This window comes from Choloepus didactylus, assembly GCF_015220235.1.
Source record: "Choloepus didactylus isolate mChoDid1 chromosome 25 unlocalized genomic scaffold, mChoDid1.pri SUPER_25_unloc1, whole genome shotgun sequence".
Taxonomy (NCBI): domain Eukaryota; kingdom Metazoa; phylum Chordata; class Mammalia; order Pilosa; family Megalonychidae; genus Choloepus; species Choloepus didactylus.
This window is the reverse complement of record NW_023637606.1, coordinates 6132065-6152188: the sequence shown is the minus strand read 5'-3', so window position 1 is coordinate 6152188 and position 20124 is coordinate 6132065. Positions and strand designations below refer to the sequence as shown.

Sequence of the window (20124 nt, the reverse complement as noted above, 5' to 3'; positions counted from 1 at the left end):
AATAGTATTCAGCAGTAAGAGAGAATGAGGTCCTGAGGCATGTAGCAACTTGGTTTAACCTTGAGGAGATGAGTGAAGTAAGTCAGACACAAAGGAATAGCTATTATATGACTTCACTAATATGAACTAACTAGAATATGTAAACTCATAGTCATAAGACATAGAATATAGGATACCAAGAGATAGATTGAAGCTAGAGAAAGAGGACTGGTTGTCTATTATATACAGAATTTATAATGAAGTTAAACTTAAATGTTTGCAAAAGGATAGAGGTGAGGGTAGCTCATTATTGGGTTTATAAGTAAAAGTGATGAATTGTAAGTAAATTTGGTTGAAAGGGGTTGTTAAGAGTCATGTATGTCACCAAAAGGAAAGATAGAGGTTAAAATATGTGATTATATAACAGTGAGCCTTGAGTGAGGACATTGTTTAAGATTAACACTACAATATTTTATAAATAAGTCCTTTCAAGAACTAATACAAATGTACAACACTTGTACAAAGAGTTAATAATAGATTGGTATGGGGGGAAAGTACCTATTGTAAGCTACTGACTACAGTTAACAGTAATATCTTAATATCTTTTCATCAATGGTAACAAGTGTACCACACCAACACCAGGAATCAGTAACAGGGGAAGATAAGGGGTGTGAGGTGTTTTAGGTTTTCTTTTTTATGTCTATCTGTTATTTTTCTTTTTTGGAACAATGAAAATGGTTTAAAATTAAATGTAATGATAATTGCACAACTAGGTGACAACATGGTGAGACACAGATTGTATACTTTGGATGGATTATATGGTATATGAATATATCTCACTAAATTTGCAGGAAAAAAACATAATTATCGTAGATTACAAAAATGGCCACAGTCCTTTGCCCCTCCCTGTATCCACAGTGCTCACATGGATTGGATACAATGTAACTTTGTATCTACCATCAAAAGGTGGAATCTATGTCCCCACTCCTTGAATCTAGGCTGGCTCTTTGAAACAGAATGCAGCAGAAGTGATGAAGTGCCAGTTCCACACCTAGGCTTCAGGAGGCCTGTGTGTTTCTGCTCATTCCCACGGGTCCCTTGCTTCTTCCATATGAACAAACCCCAGCCTAACCTATCAAAACCCAGACATGTGAGCCAGCCCAGCCAAGATCAGCATAGCTGACCAGCAACTGACCATAGGAACATGAGCAAACCCAGTGGAGACCAAAAGAACTACCCAACAGAGCCCAACCTGAGCTTCCAACAAATGGAATCATGAGCTAAATAAATGGTTGTTGATTTTAGCCACTAATATTTAAGGTGATTTGTTACTCAGCAGTAGCTGACTGCTACAAATGGATTAGAAAAATCTGAGATGACTCTGAACATCTTTTATACTAAGCCAGGTGAGTTGTGGTGAGGACTTCATCATTCCATGCCTTGTTTGATGGAGTCACCTTCCCTATAAATGAAAATGGAGAATAATAATGCTGCACCAGACTTGGGGAAGATGGAGCCCTTGTCTTTTGGTGAGAACATTCTGGCTGCAGTGTAGAGGATGGATTTGAGGGGACAAGACTGGAGAAAGGGGGAGACCAGTGAGGAGGCTACTAGATTAACGACAAAGCCTGAATCAAAGGTTAAGAAGAGTCAAGAAATTCAAGAGACATTTAGCAGGTAAATTCCCCAAGACTTGATGACAGATTTGATATGAAAAGGGAAGGAGGATAAAGAATAACTTACAAGTCTTAATTCAAATATGTTCAGGATGAAGTTCTGAAACTCAGGACAGAGCTGTCTCTAGAGCAGGATCACCCTCAGCACTATTGTCAAATGGGGGAAGATAATTCTTAGTCTTGGGGTCTGTCCTGTGCACTATAGGATGTTTAGCAGCTTCCCTGGCCTCTACCCACTAGATATCAACAACCATTCCCTTTCCCCCCAAGTTGTGACAATCAAAAATGCCTGAAGATATTGGGAATGTCCCCTGTGGAAAAATCCCTCTATGGACAAGAACTCCCCATTACTCTCAAGTACCATCTGACCCTCTACTTGGCTCACAGTAGGCCCTTAATAGGAGTTCAAATCCTGGCTCTTCCTCTAATTTGTTATGTATCCTTGAGCAAGTCATTACTACCTTATATCACTGTCAAATGAAGTGGTCCTTAATTACTTAGTTAAGTAAATAATGAAGAAAAGTTCCCCTATACCTTCACAGGTGGAGTTCCTGGAGACGAATACAACTTGGCAGCTACAACTATAGCTTCTCAAGAAGTTATCATGGTTAGAACGGGCAGACCCCACCATTGAGACATTCACTGATGTCTGAGGAGCAGTGGAGGAAAGTGAGCAGACAACCCAACAGCCAGTATCCACCAAAGACCCCATGTCTGAGAGCATTACCTGAACAGGCAAAACGGCCTGGCTTTCCCAAGACCCAGTCATTTCCAGTTGGAGAAGAGAAACCAGGCCAACAGCTGCACTTGTATCTCCCCTGCATGTTGGTGCAGTTCGAGAAAGAACCGCAAGTTGAGGGACTCTGAGAACATTCATCTACATCTGGACAGAGAAAAGAATCAGGGTTACAAATTTGCCTCATCCTATGTAGCAGATCGTGTTTTACAAATATGGCTGCAGCATTATCTTCCACCCCATAGGCTCCTCTTACGATGTGACTAGGGAGTATATTTTCCCTGCCCCTCAAATCTGGGCATGCTTGTGATTATGGTGGAAGTGATGCTAGGTCATAAAAATATTATGCATTCCCACCTCTCAGGATGCACACTCTTGGAGCCCACCACCATGCTGTGGAAAAGGTTAGCAGTCACAAGAAGCTGTCCTCATGGAGAACAACAAAGTCCCACAGCCCAACCTGAACTGAGCCTAGACTGGGCATCAAACTAACAGCCAGCTCAAACTAGCCAGCCTTTTGGGTGAGCCTTCTTCAAGGTGGATCCACTAGTTCCCAACTGAGTCAAATCAACCATACTGTGTTGAACAGAGAAGCCAATCTCACCAACCCAGCCCAAATTGCAGGCTCATGAGTGAGGTAAATGACTGCTGCTGTTTTCATCCATTAAGTTTGCAGGTGGTCTGTACCCAGCAATATATAACCAGAACACCCCACAAATCCACCTCTAGGAATTTATGCATCGAAGTACTCATATGATTTTGCAGTTGTGAAACCAAGGGGTGGACCTCCCAAAGTCTCCTTTAGCCCTGCTCTGCAAAGCCACCCCAAATAAACACTTGCCATGCACTTGTCATTGCAAATGCAACTTCAATGCAAGTCTCCTTTAGCTCCCTCCCAGCAGATTGTTTCTCTTCTTTCCAGAAAGGAATCTGGAACCACCACTGTGTATAAAGATAAATTCATGGGAATATTCATTCCAGCTTTGTCTAGAGTAAGGATTAGAAACAACCTAAGTGTCTCTCTATAGCAGAATGATCAAATACAGAGTTGCCATAAAGAATATAATGCATTCCCTCATTCAACAAATAATTATTGAATACTCTTAATGCATCAGGCACTGTATGGGGGCAGCAGGGGAAGAGTGGATTTGAAGATATACAGTGGGGGAAATCCCTGTTTAGTATCCATCATTTTCTAGATGGGAGTGTTGATCTCACCTCTCCACAAATCAAAAAAGCCAGGACCCACTAGGGTACTTAGCTCAGTGAATGACCCATGAACTAAAGTCCAATGATGAAAGAATCTATCAGCAGATGAATGGATAATCAAAATGTGGTGTTTTGAAAGCTGAATGTTACTTAGCTATAAAAAGCAGTAAGGTTCTGATACATGTGACAACATGGATGAACCCTGAAGAGATTATGTTGAGGGAAAATAAGCCAGATGCAAAAGGACAAATATTGTATGGTTCCACTTATATGAAATTTCTAGAATAAGCAATTTCGTGAAGACAGAAATTAGAAGAGAGGTTACCAGGGGCTGAGGTGAGAGAAGGATGGGGAGTTATTGCTTCTTCTGTTTGGGGTGGTGAAGACGTCTTGGTAATGGATGGTGGTGAATGTGATTAAATCCCACTTAAGCATACACTTAAAAATGGTTAAAATGTGAAATTTTGTGTTATATATTTATCTTATCCAGAGGTCAGCAAACTATGGCCCATGGGCCAGATTCAGCCCGCCATCTATTTTCAGAAATAAGTTTTACTGAAACACAGCCACACCCGTTCATTTACGTAACATTTATGGCTGATTTCACACTGCAACGGCAACGGCAGTGTTGTGACTACCAGCCAGCAAAGTCCCAAATATTTACTATCTGGCCTTTTACCAAAAAGTTTGCTGACTCCTGGTCTCCTTCACAGACATAATTGGGTCTTTACTTCTAAGAGGAAAACTTAGGTCTAGATATAGACAAAGAACTAAGCTCATTCTAGGAATTATTTTAATTTCTATTACTTGTGTTAAAAGTAGCTCTTGAGACCTTCTGTGTGCCTTGCACACTGCATATATTCTCACATTTAATCCTCCTGACTATCCTTTGAGGTAGGTGCTCTTATATACCCATTTAACAGAAGAAAACATTGAGGTTTAGAGAGATTAAATAAATTTCCCCAATGCCTTACAGCTAAAGTATATTAAGAAGGGGACATGTCTGAGAGGTCTACCTACATTTAAATTCCAGCTCAGTTGCATGACCTTGCACAAGTCATTTCAGCTCTCTGAGCCTCAGTCCTCATCTGTCCAGTGGAGATTATCCCAATGCCTACATTCAAGTTAAATGTGAAAATGCATCTGAAAACCTTAGCACAGGGCCTGGCACTCATTAAATGTTCTATGTTCTTATTATCCTCATTGAGGGGTGACTGGAAAGAGGGTCCCCAAATGAAGTTGGTGGTTATTTATAGATAGTGGCATATAGCATGATTATTATTTTCATCCTAAGGTTTTTCTTTAATCACTGGAATTTTTATAGTGACCTGGAATTATTTTCATGCACAGAAATAAAAAGAATAAAATCATGTTTGTGGACAGACATGATAATGATAGATATAGATAGATTAGAAATCATAGATAGATGATTGATTAGATAGGTAAATAGGTGGATAGATAGATAATTGATAGACAGGATAGATGGATTAATAGATGGGTGGATAAATATAGATAGATAAGAAATTAGATAGATAAATAGGCAGATATAGATAGATGACAGATGGATGGATAGATAGATAGATAGAGATAGACAGGATGGATGGATGAATGGATGGATGGATGGATGGATATAGATAGATGACATTAGATAGATGACAGATTAGATAGGTGATAGATAATAGATGATGATAGATAGATAGATGACAGATAATAGAATGAGACAGCAAGTGTGGCAAAACATTAAAATTGGTGAACAAGGGTATCTGGAGAGGGTGGCATGGTGGAGTTCACTGTATGATTCTGTATTATTTTTGAAACTGTCCTGTAAGTTTGAAATTATTTCAAAATAAAACTTTTAAGACAAAAAATCATGTTTGAAAAAATAAAAAGAAGCAACTACATCTGCTACCCAGCCAGAGTCCACCTCATTTTCCTACCAAATGCAGAAAGTTTTTGAGGGGGCATGAACTCACCTTTGCATTCTACCCCTGGGCCCCTGAAGTTCTTTTGCCCGTTGCTGGACTGGAAGCCTTGTTTGCAGGTGCAGTAGTAACTCTCAAAAGTGTTGGTGCATTTCGCATGAGATGGGCACACGGTGGAATCGTTACATTCGTTCACATCTGGGCAGTGTGGAAGGGAGAAGTTGGGCAAGGTTAAAGTCCCAGAGTGGGCATGCAAAGGGTCCCAGCTTGAGAGAGCGAGGACAACTGATATGCTTATTCAGGGACATTGAAGATTGTCGAGGCTTGCTACTCAAAGTGTGGTCCAAGATAGCCTAGCAGCTTTAGCATCGCTTCAGAGTTTGACACAAATGCAAAATCCCAGGCCCTGCCCCAGACCTACTGAATCATCATCTGCATCTTAATAAGCTCCCCAGGCGATTTGTGTGCACATGAAAGTTTGAGAAGTGCTGATCTAGACCCTTGCTATTCAATGTGTGATCTGCAGACCAGTAACATTTGCTTCTCCTGGAAACCCCTGGAGATCTTGGAATATCATACTCTGTTTCAGCAGGACTGGGGAGGGGCCCACGATTCTGCCTTTCTAACAAGCCTCTGGGAGATGCTGAGGCTATATTCCACAGACCACATTAGAATATCATCAAAGCTGTAGAGAGAACTGTACAAGAGTCAAAAGCACAGGCTCTCTCTCTCTAAGCCAACTCAGCAGGAGAACTCACTGCCCTCCCCTCTATGTGGGACCTGACTCCCAGGGGTGTAAATCTCCTTGTAATGCAGGACATGACTCCCAGGGATGAGCATGAACCAGGCATCATGGGATTGAGAACATCTTCTTGACCGAAAGGGAGAAGAGAAATGAAACAAAATAAAGTTTCAGTGACTGAGAGATTTCAAATGGAGTTGAGAGGTCACTCTGGAGAGCATTCTTACATGCTATATAGATAACTTTTTTAGTTTTTAGTGTGTTGGAAAGGTTAGAAGGAAATATCTGAAGCTGTTGAACTGCAACCCAGTAGCCTTGATTCTTGAAGATGGTTGTATAACTACATAGCTTACACGACGCAACTGTGATTGTGAAAACTTTGTGGCTCGCACTCCCTTTATCCAGTGTATGGATGGATGAGTAGAAAAATGGGGACAAAACTTAAATGAATAATAGGATGTAGGGGAATGGGGTGTTTGGGGTGTTATTTTTTTACTTGTATTTTAATTCTTATTTTTATTTTTTGGAGTAATGAAAATGTTCAAAATTGGTTGTGGTGATGAATGCACAACTATATGATGGTACTGTGAACAACTGCTTGCACACTGTGGATGACTGTAAGGTATGTGAATATATCTCAATAAAACTGAATTTTTAAATAAAAATTTTTAAAAAATAGTGGAATGGAAAAAAGAAAGCACAGGCTCTGGAGCAAGACAGGCCTGGGTTCAAGTTCTGACAGTGTTCCTCAAGGTATTTGTCCCCCTACATCCATCCCCCCCTCTTCATTTTAATAACATAGTCTTTTAATTAAAGACTGCATCCCCCAGCTTCTTTTGCAGCCAGGTGTGGGTAAGGTCTGGCCAACTGGAAGTAGTATAAAGGATGTGTGAACCTTCTGGCCATGCCTTTCAAATAAAAGAGACTGCTCCCCAATTCCTCTTTCCCCTTTTGCCTGGGAGGACCAGAATGAAGACAGAGGGAGTGAGCCATCCTCCATCAGGGAAATGAGGCCCACACCTAGGGATGGAGAGGTGATTAGATGGAAGGAACCTGGGAACCAGGAAGATGTCTCAGGCAGGGTTGCCCACCCACCTTGACTCACCTATGAGTTGGAGACTGATGAGAAAGAGAAAAATAAATTTCCTTGTTGTTTAACTCATCACCATGCAATTTCTGTTAAAACACTCAAAACTGTATAGCCAAAAGGTAGAAGCAACCAAAGTGTCCATCAACAGATGACTGATGTGGTAGCTTGAAACTCTTAAGGACCCCAGAAAAGACAGTGTTCTTTTAAGCCATTCCTGTGAGTGTAGACATATTGTGGGCAGGACCTTTGGATTAGGTTATTTCAATTATATGTGGCCCACCTCATTCAGGGTGGGTCTTAATCCTCTTGCTGGAGTTCTTTTTATGAGGATAAAACACATACAGAGGTTGAGAGATGAAATTCGGAGAAACACACAGAGATGAAATTAGGGAAAAAGCCACAGAGAAGTCAGAAGCTGAAGCAATGAAACCCAGGAGAGAAGGACCAGCAGACACTGGCCATGTGCCTTCCCATGTGACAGAGGAGCCCCAGATGCCTGCAGCCCGTCTTCAGAGTCCAGGTATCATCCTGTCGGTGCCTTGAGTTGGACCTTTTCATGGCCTGAGAGCCATAATTTGCAAGTTAATAAATCCCCATTGTAAAAGCCAACCCATTTCTGGTATATTGCATCCCAGCAGCTTTAGCAAACTGAAACAGCTGGATAAATAAAATGTGGTATATACACACAATGGAATATTATTCAGTCATAAAAGGGAATGAAGTTCTGATACATGTGACAACATGGATGAAACTTGAAGACATAATATTGAGTGAAATAAGCCAAACACAAAAATATTGTATGATCTTGCTTAAATTAAATATCTAAAATAAACAAATTCATAGAGACAGAGAGTAGATTACAGATTATCAGGGGTCAGAGGTCTGAGGAGAAAGGGAAATTATTGCATTGGGTACAGAGTTTCTGTTGGAGATCATGGAAAAGTTGGAGTAAAGATATTAGTAATGGTAGCACAATATGGTGAATGTAATTAAAAGTATTGAATTGCACACTTCAAAATGAATAAAATGGGAAATTTTGAATTATATATATATATATATATATATATATACATTACAAAAATTTTAAAAATGAAAAATTATGATATTGGCAAAAGGACAGACAAAAAGCTATAACCTAAATCATCTATCCCTGAACAGGTGATTTCACTCTTTGTACCTCAGTTTACCTGTTTTCCCCCTACCCCCATGTCCAATTGGCCTCCAAATCCTCAAGCCCTCTGGATTTCCCCTCCTAAATATTGCTCAGCATCTGCCCACTTCTCTTCTCCACAGCTGTGCTTTGGTCAGGATATTCTGCTGGATTCTACACCCCACCCATCCCCATTGTCCCCTGAAGTCCCTTTCCACAAAGCAGCCATCTCCAAATGCACATTTGATCACCCACTCCTGCTTATAAAGCTCCCTATTGAATTTAGAATTAAAATCCAAGTAAGACGACTTAACATGATTCACAAGGCCCCCCAGTGACCAGGCCCAAGCACGTCTTTAAGTCTCAGCTCATATCTGTCTCCCTTTTTCATCCTTCCCACCACAGGGCCTTTGCACATGCTGTTCTCCCTTGCTTCTGCTTTCCTTGCCAGCTTCTACCCATTCTTCAGGTCTTGCTTAAATGCCACTTCCTCCAGGAAGCCGCCCCTGACTCCCCCATAACTCCCTATGATACAACTGTAACTGATTGATTATTAGCGTGATTGGCTTGTAGTGGCCGTCTCCTCCACCATACTGTGAGCTCCATGAGGATGAGGCCAGCCCCCTGGGTGTGAGAGGAGAGGTGAAATATCATTGTGAAACATCATCCTTCCAGCAGGCTGAATAATGGCCCCCCAGATATGCCCACATCCTAATTCCCAGAACCTGTCAATAAACATGGCAAGGGGGCATTAAGTTTGCAGATAGAATTAAAGTTGCCAGTCACCTGATCTTGAGATGGGCAGATTATCCTGAGTGATCTAGGTGGGCTCAATTAATCCCAGGGATCCTTATAAATGAATGAAGCAGGCAGGAGAGTCAGTGTCAGAGAGGTGCATTGTGAGAAAGATGCAACCAGCCATTGCTGGCTTTGAAGATAGAGTGGGGAGCCATGAGCCAAGGAAAGCAGGCAGCCTCCCTAACACAGTCCTGCTGGTGCTTTGATGTTAGCCCACTGAGACCCATGTCAGAAGTCAGACCTCCAGAGCTGTAAGTTAATTCTGCATTGTTTTAAGCCATCAACTCTACGATAATTTGTTATAGCAGTGATAGGAAACGATTGCAATTCCCATTGTACAGATGCAGAAACCAAGGCTCGGAGAGGTTAAGTGACTTGCCCAAGAGCACACAGCTGGTAAGTGGAAGAGGCAGATCTGTTTAAATCCAAAGTGCATGCTTCTTCCTGCTGAATGTGAGAAAGGAGGTCTGGTTGAAAATGGAATAAATTTCCAGGCAATTTCCAAGATAATTCTGTGTAAAGACTTTTTATATTAGTTGTTGCAAGTCTACCATTCCCGATGTACTGTGAGTTCCCTGAAGGCAGGGATTTGTGTCCATCTTGTTCACTGCCATGTCCCCAGGACTTAGAACAGAGACTAGTACACAGTAGATGCTCAATAAAAACTTGTGGAATCAATGAAAATTTCTGCCATTGCAGAGCTTTCATTCTAATGTGGGGGGGGATTGGGGAAGACAATAAAGAAGTAAAATGACAACCAAAGTTATAGAGAAAATGAAGCAAGGAAGGGGATGGAGGGGGTGAAGGAAAGGGCAGTGGAAGAAAGTACAATTGTAAAAGGTACAGGCAGGGAGAGTTTCACTGAGGGGGTGCAATTTGAGCAAAGACCTAAAGGAAGTGAGGGAGGGATCCATGCAGATACGTGGGGAAAATCATTCCAGGTAAAGGGAACAGTGGGTGCAAAGGCCCTGAGGCAGGACTGTGCATGGTGATTTCACAAATAACAAGGAAATTGGTGTGGTTGGAGCAGAGTGGGAGAGCAAAGAGCAGGAGCAGATGAGAAAAGGGAAGAGACTCAGATCTCACACAGCATCTGGTAGAACAAAGAAGACTTTGGCTTTTTGACAGGGAGAGATGGGAGCCATGGGGGGTTTTGAGCAGAGAAGGGACATGGCACATTTTAGTTGTTAATAGGATCCTTCTGACCACTGGGTGGAGAATGAACTAGAGAGAGAAAGAAGCAGTGTGAACAGGGATGAGTTGACTGCACAGGCCCAGGCAAATGATGATGGTGGGTGCACCCCAAGTGGGAGCACTGGAGAAGATGAGATTCTGGATTTTAGCTTGAAGGTAATGCCCACAGGATTTGCCAATGTGTTGGATATGAAGTTTGAAGGAAAGAGAGGGGTCAAGGATAACGCCAATATTTTTAGCAGAAGCAACTGGTAGGCTGGGAAAGCATGGGGAAGCTCTTTATAAAGTGCCACCAAAATGCAAGAGATCATTATGAACATTTCTCCCTCTTGTTTTTGTTGCATTGGTCTTGGATGCAAGACTTTTCCCCCACTACAAACACCATGTCTATTTCCCTTCCTTGCGCAACACCTCAGACTGTATCTCTCTTCTCATTTCCAGGTTCCTCTTTTATCTGTGGAGGCAACATGGCTCTTTGCAGACTTCAGCTAATTACCACTTGTCGTCTCTCCATTGCAGGCATCACCCTCTTCCTCTAGTTCAATTGCTCACAATTCAAATCCACCCCAAAACCAGAAGAATGAGCCAGACTTGTATGCCCTGGCCCCTGCCAACCTTTTCAGCACATTTCACACATCAACCCATCAGCCACACTTTCTCAGTTCTTCAAACTCCTTCCAGCCTCAGGGCCTTTGTACCTCCTTCTCCAGCTACTGGGCATGCCCTCTCTCACCCCAGACTCCTTTACTGGGTAACTTCAACACATCCCTATGCATCAGTGGAAATGTCACTTCCTCAAGAAAGTTTTCTGGGTTTAGACTCAGCCCCCTTTTATTGCCCAAGCCCATAGAATGCCATAATTTTCCTTAAACACCCTAAAGAAATTGGAATTCTATGACTGGAAGGTTTTTTTCCATACTTTTTCCTCTCACATTAGAATGCAGTCTTCATGAGGGCAGGACAAAGGTCAGCCTTAGATAAAACCCCATCTCCAGTGCTTTTGCCCGGTACACATGAAGTGCCCAACAAATATTTTTGAATGAATCAATCAATCACTCCCACAACCCAAGCACATGTGCACACAAGCACATTATTTTGAACACTATTTGGAGGAGACTGCAATGCTGAGACTGGCTTTAAAAGGAACCTAGGTCTCCAAGTTCCAAAACACCTCAGCATCCAGCCAACTGCTATCTGCCATTTATTCAATACCTCATAGCTGAACGCCTACACTACCCCAGTATTTGAAAGTGCCACTAGCATAAAGATCAACAGGGTTTCAGCACTTGCTAGTTGTGTAATCTTGAGCATATTACTTCCCTTCTCTGAGCCACTTTTCTCTTCTGCAAAATGAGGAGAGTAATAGCACCTCTCTGTAAGTTTGCTGAGATAAAATTAAAAAGTTCAGTATGGTGTCTGGCACTAAGTGGGGTCTTAACGGATTGGAGCTTATTGTTGAGCCTTTTGAAGTAAGTGAGATGCTACTTTTTTTCTCATGCAAATAAAGAATGAAATAAAATCAAGTCAACTGAGATTCAGTCAAACTTCAGTTAGCATGCAATATCCCAAAACATCCAAGCTCAAAATAACCATTCATTCATTCATTCATTTATTCATTCATTCAACAAACACTTATTGAGCATCTACTACATGCCAGGCTGGGATTCAGCAGTGGAACAAAATAGACAAAAGTCTCTGCACTAGCGGAGCTGATAATCTTGTTGGCTGAGGGGAGGAGATACAGGCTTAAATAGAGAGTTTAGAGAAGGCTTCACTGAGAAGGTGACACATGAGCATTAACTTTAAAAAGAAAAAAGGTGAGAGAGGGAGCTATGTGCATATGCAAGGGGAAAGCATTGCAAGCCAAGGGCACAGACAGTGTAAAGGCCCTGAGGCACGCCCCTACCCAGGAAGTCGGAGGAGCAGCGAGGAGGCCTGTGTATCTGGAGTGGAGGGAGTGAGGGAGAGAGGCGAAGGAGAGGAGGGGAGGGAGGGGACAGGGCAGATCGTGCAGGGCCTGGTGGGCCACGGAGAGGACTTGGACTTTTATCCCACGTGCGGTGGGAGCCATCGAGGGCTGTAGGCAGAGGAGGGACGGGCTTTGACTCAGGTGCTCACAGGCGCCCTCTAGCTACTGCGGAGAGGACAGACGGACAGACTGCGGGGGCGAGTGTGGGAACGGAGGGTAGGGAGGTGGGGTTCCAGGACCGAGGCCACTCCGAGTTACATGCACATGACCCTCGGTCATCAGCAAAGCAACTTAAGGCAAGGCAAGTCACTTAATTTGTCCTAAACAGAAAAGAAGACTCAGAGAGTCTAGTGACTTACTAAAAATAAAACAAGTAGTTCCGTTTCAGAGGCAACTCCCGTGCACCCAGTTCCTTAAACGCATTTTCTCCAGTCCCTGCAAATAATGCTTCGAGGCAGGGTAAGTCCCTAGATCGTCCAAGACATCTCTGCTTTTAGAGCTGAGAGTCCCCAGTCTTGGGAAACACCCCAGTGTTGAGCAAATCAGAACATTTACCTACTGCAAGGTAAATGTTATGACTCTGTCTTACAGTTACGGAAACTGATGCCCAGAATTCACATCTCCTGCCCTGGGTAGGAAGTGTAAGTGGCATAGTAGTAGGGATAAACGCAGAGAGTTTAAGAATCTTGGTTATTGTCCTTGCTTCTCATTGGCTACCAGCCTTGACCCAGCTGCAGCCCAGCCAATGAGAACCAGATAATTTGTTTCTCCTACCTGGAAAATAATAATAATAATGATAATGAACCATCAACACTATGTTCCAGGCAACATTCAAAGCATTGCCTGTACCATATTTCATTTAATCCTCACTGAAACCCTGTGTGAGATTAGTACACTTCTTGCCCTCATTTCTAGCCATGGAAATGAGGTTCTGGAAAATCTACTCAAATGCCTGAGGTCACCATGGTAATGAGTACCAGAAACAAGATTCAAACCCAGGAAGAAGTGAGACTCCAAAACCCACACACTCAACAACTCTACATGGAGTTAAACTTCACCACGGTCCCATTAGGGGACCTAATCAGAAGTTTCCCTGACACCCATGAATCAGATGAGAAAATGAATAGCTTGCCATGCTTGCCCAAGATCTACTTCCCTTCTCCACTGGGAAGTGTATTACCAGAAATAGTCAAACATTTTGACTGCCACTGCCTATCTGCAAGGAGAGGGCACAGAAATTGTCATCCTTTTCAGATCCACGAGTTTTCCTCTCACCCAGCCAGGCCCTGAGTCTCCCTGAGTGCCAATGAAAAAGCAAAGAGGGAGTGCAAAAAGGAAAACTCAATCTCCTCCTGGGACTTATCTACATTGGCTCATGAGACCTCAGACCTTATTGTAGAAGAGGTGGGCTCGCAGCTGCTCTTGGCTCAGACACACACACAAACACACACACACCCCTACCACTTTTCCAAGCCAATATACCCATTCTTCAGCTGCTTTGAGTGTCTTGGAGCAATAACTGACAAGAGTATAACAGCAAGCCTGCTCCCTTGCACCTGAGAAGGTCAATCTCTATGATGCAACTCACACTCCAGAGCTCCCCAGGGGATCGGGCTGGTGCTGAACTTCTCCTGAAACCACTTCTAGATAGCTAGCTCCTCCCCTGCCCTACTATGCTTTGCTCTATCTCCTACAGGAACTGCCTGAAAAGTCTCCCTCAATAAATTATTCACATAATACTCCCCATCTCAGACTCTGCTTCAAGGGAAACTGCCCTAAAACACATAGTAATCCTGATTTTTGTGCATTTTGTTTCATTTTTTATCTTTTTTTTACAAAGCTTTCATTGCTTATTGTAAAAAGATTCAAACAATGCAGACATCTATATAGGTTAAAAAAGAATGTCAGATAGAACTTCCAGGAAAGAGGGCAGAGGAGGGAGATCCAGTGATCACTCCTGCTCCAAAAACAGCTAGTGGATGGGCAGAAACTGTCTGAAACAACTGTTCTGGAGCTCTGGAGGTCAGGAGAACATTGCACACACTCCAAGGAGGAGTGGGACAGAGGCAGAGATGCTGTGGTAAAAAACTGTGAGTAACTTGCTCTGTGAAGGCTGTTAGCACCCACCTCCCACTCTCACTGTGGAGTCTGGTCCCTTCCTGGCTGCTGCAGATGGAAAGGAAGGTGGAAGCCCTTTTCCCCAAGAAAAGGGGCTGCACAGCCAAGTACTGATCATGGCTTTTGATTGGCAAATTGAATTTGCTGCATCCCAGTTTTGAACTGTGCTTTTGGCTGCCCTGGTGAGAGGCCACCTCAGCCATTGTTTCAACCAGCCCCCTAATAGAGACAAAGGGAATGGAGGTTCCAAGAAGCAGGGCCTCCTTCAGGAAAAGTTTGTTGAAGAGTGCTATTTGCTGGGCAGGCCAGGAAAGCACAGCTTTGGGGACCCATCAGACAGGTTTTTGGTGTCTTTCCTGACCCTTTCCCCCAGGCTCTTTGGAAATGGTCTGCACTCCCTTCATGGGCCCCTGGTCCTGTTTTGGCTGAGAAATACTGACTTGGAAAAGTCTTCCACAGGGTGATGTCCTCCCAGAATTTGCCCTCCAGACAAAAACATAAAGAGACAATAAAAGAGAGTAAAAAACAAAAAACAAACAAAAAATATAGCCTACAGAGGTAAACCAAAAACAAATAGATCAAGATTCCTGGAAAAGGAAGAGAAGAAAGGAAGCTTTCCCCTGGGGGTGAAACAATTGGGCAAATGGTGCAATCTTAAAAATTCTACTGAATATCCAGGGAAAGAATCAGATGAAGAGGAGCTGAAAAAATCTGATGATCAGTTAAACATGAGCAATTCTAAAGGTCTAGAATAAGTTGAACCAAGTGTCAAAAAAGAGCCTTAACACAAAGCCAATCAACAATAAAACCCCAGGCAAGGGAGAAAACTGACCTTCAGAGTAAAGTCATCAAGATAATCAGAAACCTAGATATCAGCAAAAAATTACAAGCCATACTAAGAAACAGGAATATGTGGTACAGTCAAAAGGACAAATTAAAACTTCAGAGGACACACAGAATTGGGAACAACTAATCTAGGATGTTCAGACAAATCTACTAAATCAATTCAAGGAGATGAAGGAAAATATGGCTAAAAAGATAAAGTATATTAAGACACCAGGTGAACATAAAGAAGAATTTGAAAATATGAAAAGAAACATAGCAGAACTTAAGGGAATGAAAGTCACATTTATTTATAATAGAATAAAATTCACTGTAGACATGCAACAGTGGATTTGAACAGGAATAAGAAAGAATCAGCAAACTAGAAGGGAGAACAATCAGACTTTCACAGATGGAAGAACAGATAGAGAAAAGAATGGAAAAAATTGAGCAGAGTCTCAGAGATTTCACTGACAGCCTGAAGCACACAAACATATGTGTCATGGGTGTCCCAGAAGGAGAAGAGAAGGGTAAGGGTCAGAGAGCATATTTGAGGAAATAATGACCAAAAAATTATCAGCTCTTATGAAAGACATAAATATACATGCCCAAAAAATACAACATAATGGCAATAAATGTACATAGAATAAATCCTAATAGACCTACACTGATACACATGCTAATCAGAATGTCAAATGCCAAAGAGAAAATCCTCAAAGCAGCAAGAAAAAGGCAATTTGTCAAATATGAGGGAACTGCAATGAGATTACATGCTGATTTCTCATCAGGAATTATGGAGGTGAGAAGGCACTGGTAGGATATATTTAAGGTACTGAAAGAGAAAAGCTGCCAGGCAAGAATTCTTCATCCAGAAAAAGTTTCAAAACTGAGGGAGACAAGTCATAGTAAATTAGAGAATATCAGTAACTTAATGGGGGCTGCCAGGTTAAATTATTCTGTGGCAAACTCCAAATTTAATGTCTCTTCTTGTCTCTATTTATGTGAAAAGTATACTATGATTGCAAGGTGTTATATTTTAAAAGTTATGTTTAATTAAAAAATTTAGATGAAAACTTGGAATTTCTGTATTAAGATTAGGAATCAGCTACTGAAACTTCTGGGGCATAGGACGTAACTAAAGCTTTTCCAACACTATTGATTCTGACTTGAATCTGGAATAAAATTTTTTTGGTTTTTTTTCCATTGAGGAGAAACATGGAGGTCATGTAGCCAGTCTACTCTTTTGAACATACTTACTAATCCAGTCTACTCTTTTGGACTGTGAGAAACAAGCAAAAAGGAATAAATGCTCACCTGATTGTGCAGAAGGAAAGAATTTATTCACAAAATTGCAAGAACAGAAACACAGCCAGAAACATGGCAGGAATGCCAAAAAAAGAACATGGCGATAGTCATATCCTACACTGAATACACACGTCCCTCCCCTGTTTCCCCATTGGCTGGGTGCTCCAGAGGTTACAGCCCATTCAAGAGAGCTAACTAGTTTAAATTTCCCACCAAGTTCCTGCCTTTGATTACACCCCATATCCCTTTACATTCCAGTAACCCTGGTTATTTTTCCCATATAAGGAGCTGGCACTGATTCTAGGCTTATATCATGGCTTTTTCTCTCTCCTTCCCTTTACCATGGAGCCTGTTTAAGCCAGTTCTGCTGTGGAGCCTCCATTTCCCCTATTCCATGTTCCTTTTATGTGAAAGCTAAACTTAACCCTTTCATACAGGACAAACTTACTAATCATTGATAATTATGAGGAAGTTTCATATGTGTTTAAATTTTTTCACCAGTTTCCTGATTTAATAAATAGCTAATTTCCTGGAAAATTTGAAAATTTCAGAAAACTAACAAAGTCAGTATCTTGTTATCCCACTATACAGAGATAACCACACTTTTACTATTTTGTACATTTTCTTCCAGTCTTTTTTTCAATATATAAAATATATAAAATTATTTCATATGGCTAAATATATAAAATATATAAAATTTTATATTTTATAATATTTTAATATAGAAAATATATATAATTATTAAAATTATTTAAAATTATTAACATATATATAAAATTATTTCATACTGCTAAAAAAGAAAACTGAGGGAGATGTAAATATTCACAGATAAACAGAAACTGAGAGTTTGTTAAAAACAGACCTGCCCTACAAGAAATACTAAAAAAAATTTCTGCAGGCTGAAAGGAAAAGACAGGAGAAAGATACTTGGAAGAAAATGTAGAAATGAAGATTAGCAGTAAGGGTAATGAAAATGGTAAAAAGAGAGAAAAAATAAGATATGGCATATAAAAACCAAAAGATAAAATGGTTGAAGGCGGTACTGACTTTCCAGTAGTAATGCTGAATACTACTGGAATAAACTCCCCAATCAAGAGACACAGATTGGCAAAATGGATAAAAAGGAATGATCCATCTATATGCTGTCTTCAAGAGACTCTCCTTGGACCCATGGGCACAAGTAGGTTGAACATGAAAGGCTGGGAAATTATATTCCATGCAGATAGCAACCAAAAAAGAGCTGTGGCAGCTATACTAATATCAGAAAAAATAGACTTCAAATGCAAGACTGTTAGAAGAGACAAAGAAGGATACCATATATTAATAAAAGAGGCAATCCACCAAGAAGAAATAATGATAATAATTATTAATTCTCCTAACTAGGATGCCCCAGAATACATGAGGCAAACACTAACAAAACTGAAGGGAGAAATATACGTATCTACAATATTAGTTGGAGTCTTAAATACAAGACTCTCATAAACAGGTAGAAAACCTAGACAGAGTGTCAATAAGGAAACAGAGAACTTAAATAATTTGATAATTGAACTATACCTAACAGATGTATACAGAACATTACATCCCAAAACAGCAGGATATGCATTCTTCCCAACTGCTCATGGATCATTCACCAAGATAGACCATAGGTTGGGTCACAAAACAACTCTCAATAAATTTTAAAGGACTGAAATTATACAATTTTCTCTGATTATAATGGAATGAAGCTGAAAATCAATAACAAGTGGAGAACAGAAAATTCACAAATATTTAGAGGTTAAACAACACACTCTTAAACAATCAGTGGATCAGAGAAGAAATTGCAAGAGAAATCAGTAAATACTTTGAGACAAATGAAAGGGAGAACACAACATATCAATCTTATGGGATGCAGGGAAGGTAATGCTAAGAGGGAAATTTATAGCCCAAATGCCTACATAAAATAGTAGAAAGAGCTAAAATCAAAGCCCTAATTCACACCTGGAGGAAGCAGAAAAAGAACAGCAAACTAATCTGAAAGCAACCATAAGGAAAGACACAATAAACATTTGAACAGAAATAAATGAAATTGAGAATAAAAAACAGAATTAAAAAAAACCAAAGTTGGTTCTTTGAGACCATCAATAAAATTGACAAGTCCTTAGCCAGGCTGACAAAGAAAAAAAGAAAGAAGATGCAAACAAATAAATTCAGAAGTGATACGGGGGACATTACCACTGACCCCACAGAAATAAAAAGGAACAAAGGCGGATATGATGAACAACTGTATGTCAACACATTGAACAACTTAGATGAAATGGAAAAATTCCTAGAAAAACAGGAACAACCTACACTGACTCTAGAAGAAATAGAAAACCTCAACAGATGGATTACAAGTAAACAGATAGAATCAGCCATCAAAAACCTACGAACAAAGAAAAGCCCAGGACCAAATGGCTTCATTGGTGAATTCTACCAGTCATTCCAAGAAGAATTGATACCAATCCTGCTCAAACCCTTCAAAAAAAATTGAAGAGGAAGGAACAGTACATAACTCATTCTATGAAGCTAACATCACCCTAAGATGAAAGTCAGAGAAAGATACTACAAGAAAAGAAAATTACAGACCAATTTCTTTAATGAATACAGATACAAAAATCCTCAACAAAAAACTTGCAAATCAGATCTAACAATGCATTAAAAGAATTATACACCATGACCAAGTGGGTTTTATCCTGGGGATGCAAGGGTGACTCAACACAAGAAAATCAATTAATGTCATACACCACATTAACAAATCAAAAGGGAAAAACCATGTAAGCATCTCAATTGATGCTGAAGAGGCATTTGACAAAATCCAGCATCCTTTCTAGATAAAATCACATTGAAAGATAAGAATAGAAGGAAATATTGCCAACATTATAAAGGACATGTACAAACAACCCATAGCTAAAATCATTCTCAATGGTGAAGGACTGAAAGTTTTCTCTCTAAAATCTGGAACAAGACAAAGATGCCCACTTTCACCACTGTTATTCAACATTGTGCTGAAAGTTCAGGCTAGAGCAATTAGGCAAGAAAAAGAAATAAAACTCATCCAAATTGAAAAGGAAGGAGAAAAACTTTCACTATTTACAGATGACATTGTCCTATACAGAGAAAGCCCTAAAAAATATACAACAAAGCTACTAGAGCTAATAAACAAGTTCAGCAAAGTGGCAGGATACAAGATCAACATGCAAAAATCAGCAGTGACTTTATACACTAGCAAGAAGAAATCTGAGGAGGAAATCAAGAAAAAAATTGAACTTACAGTAGCAAATAAAAGAATCAAATATGTAGGAATAAATTTAACCAAGGATGGAAAGGATGTGTACACATAAAACTACAAAACATTGCCAGGAGAAATCAAAGAAGACCTAAATAAATGGAAGGACA

The 20124-nt window shown here is 40.6% G+C and overlaps 1 protein-coding gene across 4 annotated transcripts in view; it reads right to left on the bottom strand.

Annotated features, from left to right (window-relative positions):
* ADGRE1 (adhesion G protein-coupled receptor E1) overlaps nt 1–20124 on the bottom strand; it is a 117911-nt gene that overhangs the window by 88161 nt on the left and 9626 nt on the right. For 3 of the 4 annotated variants that reach the window (XR_005214933.1, XM_037823820.1, XM_037823822.1), the window contains exons 3-4: nt 5574–5720; nt 2383–2538 (exon numbers count right to left, since the gene is read on the bottom strand). Coding sequence is in view for 3 of the 4 variants with exons in the window: in XM_037823820.1 (XP_037679748.1) it covers nt 2383–2538; nt 5574–5720 (303 nt within the window). In the remaining variant the exon portion in view is untranslated. Of the gene's footprint in view, nt 1–2382; nt 2539–5573; nt 5721–20124 lie in introns of those variants that run through there. The other variant, XM_037823823.1, reaches the window with a different exon arrangement.